General features: G+C 53.6%; 1 protein-coding gene across 3 annotated transcripts in view; it reads left to right on the top strand.

The window, feature by feature from the left end:
• Positions 1-1,028: 1,028 nt before the first annotated feature.
• JADE2 (jade family PHD finger 2) overlaps positions 1,029-8,844 on the top strand; it is a 76,529-nt gene continuing 68,713 nt past the window's right edge. The window contains exons 1-2 of one of the 3 annotated variants that reach the window (XM_062638096.1): positions 1,029-1,101; positions 8,582-8,639. In XM_062638096.1, the coding sequence (XP_062494080.1) occupies positions 8,582-8,639 (58 nt within the window). In that variant the 5' untranslated portion in view covers positions 1,029-1,101. Of the gene's footprint in view, positions 1,102-1,506; positions 1,909-8,581; positions 8,640-8,844 lie in introns of those variants that run through there. The other 2 variants (XM_062638097.1, XM_062638094.1) reach the window with 2 other exon arrangements.

Genomic DNA, 8,844 nt, shown 5'->3' with positions numbered 1-8,844 from the left:
TGCGCTGTTGGGAATCCTGGGGAACGAGCTCCCACAGGGCAGAGCCTGAAACTCCCCTTTGGGGTGCCTGGGGTGGGGGTACCCTGGGACATCAGTGAAGTTTGGGGGGGGGGGTTCACACATATACGTTCTACAGACACACATACACAGTCTATAGACACACACATACGGTCTGTAAACATACATACATGGTCTATAAGCATACATACATGGTCTATAGACACACATACACGGTCTACAGACACACATACACGGTCTATAGACACACATATACAGTCTATAGACATACATACATGTCCTATAGACACATATACACGGTCTCTAGATGCACATATATGTTCTATAGACACACGTACACGGTCTATAGACACACATATATGTTCTATAGACACACATACATCGTCTATAGACAAACATATATGTTCTATAGACACACATACACGGTTTATAGACAAACATATATGTTCTATAGATGCACATACACGGTCTATAGACACACATACAAAGTCTATGGACAAACATGTATGTTCTATAGACACACATATATGTTCTATAGACACATATACAGTCTATAGACGCACATATATGTTCTACAGATACACATATACTTTTATAGACACACATACATGGTCTATAGATGCACATACACGGTCTATAGATGCACATACATGTCCTATAGACACACATACATGGTCTATAGACGCACATACATGGTCTATAGACGCACATACATGTCCTATAGACGCACATACATGTTCTATAGACACACATACACGGTCTATAGACACCCACGTACAGACACACACACGGGGCTTCGCTGCTGCAGCCCCTCCGTGGCCCACCCCGGCAATTCCCACGCCGCCGGCCCGCCCGCCCCGCGGCCGCGGAAGTTTGCTACGCGGGGAAGGGGGGTGTGTGTGTGTATGTGTGTGTGTTTGTGTGTGTGTGTGTGTGTGTGTGTGTGTGTGTGTGTGTGCGCGGGTGGAGGGGGGGGCACGGCTGGGGGGTGTGTGTGTGTAAACGGCTCCGCACCGCGTTCCCCGCCCGCTCCGCGATGGGCAAGAACCGTCTTTTTGACGCAGGAGAAATGGCAAATTTGAAGTACGTCATTAATATGGCGCCAAAAGGGCTGGTTTTTTTTTTTTAAAGTATAAGCTTATTTTTTATTATTTTTTTTTTAATTTAAGGAGCGGCCCCGTTTCCGCGTGTGCGCAGCGCGGAGCGGAGCGGGGCTGGGCGGGGGGGGGGGGGGGGGGGGAAGAGCCGTGAGTGCGGGTGTGTGCGGGGCCGGCTGCGGGGCGGCTCCGGGGCTCCGGGCAGCGCCATGGGGCCCCGGCGGCCGGCGGCGGGGTGAGGGGCGGGCGGCAGCGGGCCGGGATGGGACCGGCGCTGCCCGCACCCGGCCCTGCCGCTGCGGCGCGGGGAGGACGGACGGGAAGAAACTGAACGTTTGGGGCGGCAGCAGCGGCGGGAGGGGGGGAGGGTTGGGGTTGGGGTTGGGGGGGGGGGGGGGTGGTGGTGGTGGTGGTGGAAGCGCCGCCACCATTATCCGTCCCCGCTCCGAAAGTCGCTTCCCCGCCTCCCTGCCGGAGCCCGAGCGGCGGGGCGAGGAGAGCGTGAGGAAGTGCGGGGTGAAAAAGAAAGAGAAACAGGAGGCGGGCAGGGCTCGCCCGGCCGCCGCGGAGCGGCCATCTCGGCTGGGAGCGGGGTTGCATCCATGGAGTTACCGGGCGGGCGCTCCTAAAGGAGGGCCCCGGCGGCGCGGCCCCGGCAATGACACCGGATTGAGGCGGTCGACGGGGGGCTCTCCCGGCCGGGGACTGCGGGAGCATCCCCCGCCCCCCGCCTCCTCCCCGCCCGTAACCCGAGAGACCGGCTCAACTCTTGGAGGACACTCTGCTGGCAAAGGTAAAGGCGCGGCGGGCGCGGGGCTGCTTTTCCCGCGGGAGGGGATTCCGCGGCTTTTGCTGCCGTTGGTTTATTTCTTGAAAATCTTCATTTTTGATTTATTTCTCTTTTTTTTTTTTTTTGTGTGTGTGTCCTTTCCACCCCCTTCCCTACCCCCCCCACCCCCCCACCCTCCCCAAGCGCTGCGAGGCGGGGGATGTGCAGCATTTCCAGGGGCGGATTGCGCATGTTGGTCACTCCTGGTTTAAAGTGTACGAGGGAGGCAGCGGGAACGTAAACACCAACTTTTCCAGGGTCGGCTCCCGGCTCCGCCGCGGTTGTTTTGATTCCATTCTCTATTTACTTGTTATTTATCCCCCCCCCCCCAACCACCACCACCACCACCCCGAATTAATGACTGCGGCAGAGGCAGCCCTGCGCTCTCCTTGCCCGCCGCGGGGCGGGAGCGCGCTCCGCGGCTCCGCGGGGCGATGCGCGGCCCCGGGGGGGGGGGCTGTGTTGAGGATCCGCGGTTCCCGCGGGCGCGCAGCGCTGCGCGGGGCCGGGATGGCGCTGCCCGGGGGCGTGGCGGTGCCGGCTCCCGCCTGCCCTTCCCTCGCTCCATTCCCCCTTCCTTCCCCACCGCCTGTCCCCGATGGGTCCCCGGGATGCCGGGCCCTGGAGGCGCCCGCATCCCCCCCGCCCCGCGCATCCCCCAGGGGCAAATGCATCCCCTCCCTGGTCCCCCTGCGCCGTGGGGGTCCTGCGTAGTGCGGTCCTCCCCCCCCCCCCAAACCGGAACCGGGCACCTGCCCTCGGGCTCCCTCCTCATCCTCCGGGGACCCCGCGCCGCTTCCCTCCTGCCGAACGGGGCATCCAGCGCTTTGCAACGGGATGCGGGGTGGGATGGAGCCCTTACCTGCAGCCCCGGGGTGGGATTGAGGTCTCAGCCGCCCCAGGATGCAGGATGGGATAGCTCTTAGCTGCCGCCCCAGGGTGGGATGGGGTGAGATAGAGCGTTTACCTGCTGCCCCAGGGTGGGATGGGATCCTTACCTTGGGCTCCCTGGCTGGTGGAAGCACCGAGCTGGAGTTGGGAAGCGCTGCAGAGGCAGGGGAGCTCCTGAGTTGTCAACCTCGGGTGCAATTAGGAGGAGAGATATCATATATATATATATTTTTTTCCATACCTGTACATCTTGAGCGCTGAGTGGGAAGGGAAGGATGGCATTCAGAGGGAAAATTCCCAGCTCCTGCTCTCAGCACCCACGGTGAATATTGTTTACTGATGGGTTGGAGCCGAGACCCTCCTACCGCTGGGACATTGCTCCGAGGGGGTTTTGCTTGGGAAAGGCAAAAAATCGGTGATCTCAACCTTTCTCCCTGGGGTAAGGAGCCCCGCTCTTAGGAATGGTGTTTGACCTTTAAGGGTTTATTGGCTACTGAGGTTAAAATAAGCTTGAGATAGAAGTAAAAATAGCTTGCCGAAAGGTTAAATCAAAGGTTAAATTTGTTTTTCCTAGGAAAATTGAGGGCTGATGGCTAAAAATGAAGGCTTGGAGTAAAGCATGGGAGGGTACACATTAGGTCTGTAGGCAGGGAGATGCTGTTCATTTGAAGTACTGGTGGCTGCTGGTAGTGTTTGACACCCAAGTTTGGGAAGTTGGTGGATGGGTGGTCCCCAAAGGAAGGGATTTCAAATAAGAGCTGGTCTTTGCCTGTTTGTGGGTGTTTGGTACAAAGAGTGGTGTGCTCATAGCAACTGTTGATTCTCTGAGGTGGGGATGCTCAGAGGATGTAGGATGGGGCAGCCGACTGCGGGCAAGGAGACGGGTCCCTGTGTCCCTGTGTCCCCGCTTGCTTCCTCCTGCCCAAAGGCAGGGGTGGCCCCAAGTGCCCGCAGTAACCTTTCTGATTACCTGTGCTCTGTCTGAGCTTGCTGAAGAAAAAAGCATGGCTAATTAGAGGGTAAGGAGTCAGAAGAGGCAAGCAAAGTTATAAATGTCAGTAGTAAAGGAATAAACCCCAAAGCATCCCCCTGTAGACGTGGAAAAGGGCAAAGCACAGGAAGTAAACGGGGCTTGGTTTGTTTTAAATTTAAATGAGATGAAGTTTTGCCCCAGGGAGCCCAGGCAGGGGTGCAGTGGAGGAGAGGAGGAATGGCTCTCCCTTCACCTGGGCAGTTGAGTTCTTGCTTAAGAGGTGGGAGCTGACAGCAGGCTGTGGAGGAGGCAGAGGAGCTGCAGGGACAGGCTCCCACCGCCCAGAAAATGACTGTTCTGGGTACCAGGCTCGTGCCTTTCCACACTGACACTTCACAAGGTTACAAGGGAGGGTAGGAGAGGAGCAGCGTGGCTTCCCCGCTCTAAGATGTAAGGGCTGTGCACCAGGATCTGTTGGCACAGCCGCTGCGCATCCTTCGGTCAACAAGTTTGTTCTGCTGTTGTTGTGAAATAGGGGCTGTGCCTGCATTGGAGGATGCTGCTGCTCCGTCAGAGCCTCCTATAGCAGTGCTTGGCTCCAAAATGGTTAACGAAAGGGAAATCCTATGGGGACAACCGTTGTACCATCAAGGCTGGGACCTTCCAGCCCTCCACCCTTCCTATAGTTACGCTTGCTTATACCGGCCCTCTTATACTTTCTAACAACTGGCTGGTATTCCTAGACAGAGCAAAGGAATAGTTCAGGCAGAGGGGATGCACTGAGAGCAGCCCCTCGGCTCCACGGTACCCACCGGGGTGCAGACAATGGGACGGGGGGGTGCAGGACCGGGTGTCCCCGGGTGTTGGGGGTCCCTGTGAGCGGGGTGCGGGCCGGCCGGAGCGGTGTGGGTGCCGCTGGGGGCACTCTCTTTCTGTTTGTGTTCCTATTTCTGTGCTGGAAGAACAAACAGGGAAGTGGTTTTTCTGCAGTCTCATTGCAGCTCGCAAACAGAGCACATCATTCAGCCGGTGTTGCTCAACTGTCACAGCGTCAGAGGTGACGGCAAAGGGGGGACCGAGCGCGGCGCATCCCCGAGCCTGCGGGTGGGCGCTGGGGAGAGGCGATGACACGATGACAAATACTTGGGGTTTTTTGGGTTTCGTACTGCAACTGATGCAGGTTTCTGTGCCTGTTCCCTGTGGGAGCAGTGAGTGCAGGCATGGATGCATTTCTCTGCTCACCACAGTCCAGAGTAGCTCATTCTCACAAACAGCCCCTGCATAGGCTGTTGGGATGCTGCTGGGAGCTCCCGTGTGGACTCCATGTGCCAAAGAGTTCACAGGGAGCTGGGAGACATCGCAGTTCCCCAGGGATTGTGGAGGGGTCCGGAGAGGGTGAGGAGCTGTTTGCTGGATGAGGCTGGATGGTGGTTTAGTGTGGATGGGAGCAGTGGGGAAGCGGGACAGGAGCTCAGGGTCTGAGCATCTCTGTGTGTGAAGAGTTCTGCTGCCTTCACCTCTCCCTGGTTGCATGGGCTGCATCTCCAAAAGCTCCTTTCCAGCCCCTCCCCTGCTGGACCAGGCAGCCTGAGGCCATCCTCAAATCTCTCTAATTTGTCCTTGGCACTAGTGATTTACATTTGTTTAGGCTGATGGGGGGCCATCATCTTCCTGGGTTTAGCATCTATCTGCCTTTCTCAGCTTGAACAAAGGCGATGCTGCGCATGTGTTAAGTTTGCAGGCAGTTTTTGGGTTCGCAGGCATTAGAGCTGGTCTTTGCCTGTGGGTTTGAGTTGCGGACACTTCAGGGGGATGTTCATTTGTTTAGAAAAGAAACCCACATCTGTTTCTGTTTGAATTTTCTAAGCAAGCATACATAGAAACCTTCCTCTTGGTTTCTGGCTCTGTAAGAGCTGGGTTTTGGGCCAAGTTTGACCTAACAGTGACCTGCTCAAAGTATTACAAATTTTGTTGGTATTTGATGATGCCATGCAGGGAATGGGTCACTTCAAGGTGAAATTAGCTTCTAATGTAAACAGAAGAGTCGTTTTGGAGCAGAGACTGTGTCTTGTGGAGACTCCAAATGGCTCAGATGTGCACCAAGTGAATTGTTTCTATGAGCTCGGTGGGGGGGGTTTTTGGGGGCTGGAGCTCCTTCGCTTTGGAATGGGTGGGATGTGGCAGTGGGTCCCTGTGCTGGGTTCCAATGGCTTAGCCAGCCACCATCAGACTTTATAACCCTGTGCTCCAGGTGGAAAAATGGCTCAGTTACTACTTCTACAGAAAATCCCTCTGTTAAGGACCATACTATTTCACTGCTCAAGAAGATGAGTCCATCAGAAAACAGCATCTTCTTAGCACTGCCTGGAAGTTACCATTTTTTGAAAGGGCTTGGCTGAACCCTGTGGATTTTGCCCCAGATTTTGCTCCCTTTAGGCACACAGCGCCTGTGGGGCTGTTCTGTGCCATTCCCATCCCAGGCAGCAGTTGCTTTTCTTGCTGCTGTGTTCAGAGATGTCAGCGCTTTGCTCAAGCCAGCATTTCATTCAGAGCAATTTAATGCAATTTGGTTCAGAGGATGCTGTCTTGGATCCTGCCAAACAGTGGCAAAATGATTTCCTGAAGTAGAGCTGCTATTTTACCTGCAGTGTGAACCACTGCTGTATGTGAATATAAATCCATACTGTTACACAGTGAGCATGTAACAGTATGTTGTGTAGGACGGAAGCAGGATGCAGGGCACCAAGCTCAACTAAAGGGACGAGCAGTGCATCTTCTCACATCTGTATCAGAGCCAAAACCAGTCCCAGCATCCTGACAGCTGTGCTGTACATTAATCATGCACCTTTTTCCCTCCCTTGGAAGGAAAGGGATGCCCACGGCACTGTCTTGCTGTAAAGGCAAAGATGGGAAGCACTGGAAATCTCACTGGTTATCAGTAGCGTTTCTTTGCTTCAGCTCAGGTGTTTCTTTTCCCCATTGACTTTGGTTTATTTAATCTCTGTGACGAGGAACTCCAGGAGCAATAAAAGCATAGCTCCAGCTTTGTGCTCTGTTAGCCACTTCAAACCAGGAGGAACCAGTTTAGAAGGTTCAGGTCGAATTCCCACTAACAGTAAGTAAACTGCAGTTAGAGCCATCTTCAATATCGCTTTCCCCAAGCAAAATCTGGTGGCTGCTTGCAACAAGGCTGGTTTAATAACATCTGTTTCCCCTGGAATCCATGGGGGAAAGTATTGATATTGCCATACTCTTAAGGAACATTTTGTGCCTTACCACAACACTGGTAGTTAAAGGTTTATGATACTTGGTAGTATTATGCCTTATAATGGTGTGATAAAACATAGCACATATAGTGTAAAATACAGGTGTTGCAGGGGTTCTATATGCTTATGTGGGACTTCTCCTGTTGTTTGGGGGGGATGACATGCTCTCGCCTCCTGTCCAGTTTGAGTGCTTCTAGTACCTGCTGTGACCAAAGCACACAAGAGCAGTGTTATATTATCATTCCTACTTCCCAGTTGAGGGAAGCAGCAGTGTGTGTGCCATGTCAGCACCCTGAGGTTCTTACAGAGTATCTCAGAAACCACTAGGAAGGTGTCCATGAGGTTAACATTGTTTTCTGCAGGTGTATTTTAGCTCACAGCCTCTTGGAGAGGTTTCTGGTCCATGGGTAGCCCTTCCCACCCAGCACTCCCTAAGCCCTGTATTGGGGTCACACTGGTCAGCCACCAGCCACACTGATAAGCTGGGGTCTTCAGAAGTTTAAAATCTCTTCTTCCTTTCTTTTTCCCTTCCTCCTTTCTTTGATCCCTTCCTTCTGTCTTTTTTCCCTTCCTTCTTCCTTCTTTCTTGTTCCATCACCTACTGATAAAGGTACTTAACTTTCAACTCCAAGTGCTTGGCTCCTGAGGGGCAACTCCAGGAGAGCCCTCTGATTTCAAGTGTTTCTATGGTTTGTTCATAGTCACAAAGCAAACCAGCACCCAAGCTCGAAAATGGTTCTTCTGTCCTCCCAGTTGGTGCAGTGGTACCCAGTGCCATGGTTTGTCTCTGAGCGGATGGAGAGCTCGCAGCAGCTGTGCAGAAGCCACTTGCTCACCCCCTGGGGCTGCACTGGAGCAGGCAGAGCAGCTCTGGGTGATGGGAAGCGTGCTTCAGGCTTGGCTAGAGCGTGCTGGCTGTGTGACAGAGACACCAGAAGTCTTAGAAGTAGATGCTGCCTGAGTGGGAAGATGAGTCAGAGGGTAAAACCCCAGGCTTACTGTACACAGGGGTCCTCTTCAGCTCCAGGATGCTTGGACTTCCCCCTGCAGCCATACTGAAAGTGTGCAGGGTTTCTGTTCTACGTGTGCACTTCTCAGAGTTGCAGCCTGGATGGGTGGCTCCCAGCGGGGATGTCTTTTGTCCCATCCGACAGCATCATGGTCCCTGGTGGGGCATCCTTAGGCGATGATGCTCTTGCAGCAGCAGAGGCATTGGTTGTGAATCCTTCATAGGCAAATCACCATGCAAAGCTGGGTGATAAGAGTGTACTCGCTGGTCCCCCTAGGAGAAGGGAAAGCTGGTTGAGATACTGACACCCATACAGAAAAGCCCTATGAGGATTGTTTTCTTCCTGTTTTTAAGCCCCTGGGTAGGTGTGCGTGTGAGGGCAAGTGCTGGCTGGTGCTGAGGTAACTCCGTGTGTTGATAATGCAGAGATAACAGTGACTTGGTGCTGAGATGGGTTTCCTGGACATCACATGTAATGTTCAATTTCTTTTGTTACAGATGGAAGAGAAACGACGCAAGTACTCGATCAGCAGTGATAACTCAGACACCACTGACAGTAAGACCTTTAATTCAAGGCTTTGAACGAGATTCACCTCCAGCAGGGAAAAGGCTTGAATAATTAACTTTGCAAAGAGTGGAGGAAGCTGCATTTACTGGGAAGTCTCTGCACGATGAATTGTGTGCGGGGCTGGGTTTGTCAGAGATGCAGCAACAACCTGATAGCAATTTAAATGCCTGGCTGTGGCTCCTCTGTACTGATG

This window comes from Pezoporus occidentalis, unplaced genomic scaffold (assembly GCF_034315485.1).
Source record: "Pezoporus occidentalis ecotype Australia unplaced genomic scaffold, CSIRO_AGI_Poc_V1 ctg55, whole genome shotgun sequence".
Taxonomy (NCBI): domain Eukaryota; kingdom Metazoa; phylum Chordata; class Aves; order Psittaciformes; family Psittacidae; genus Pezoporus; species Pezoporus occidentalis.
This window is presented reverse-complemented; position numbering and strand designations above follow the sequence as displayed.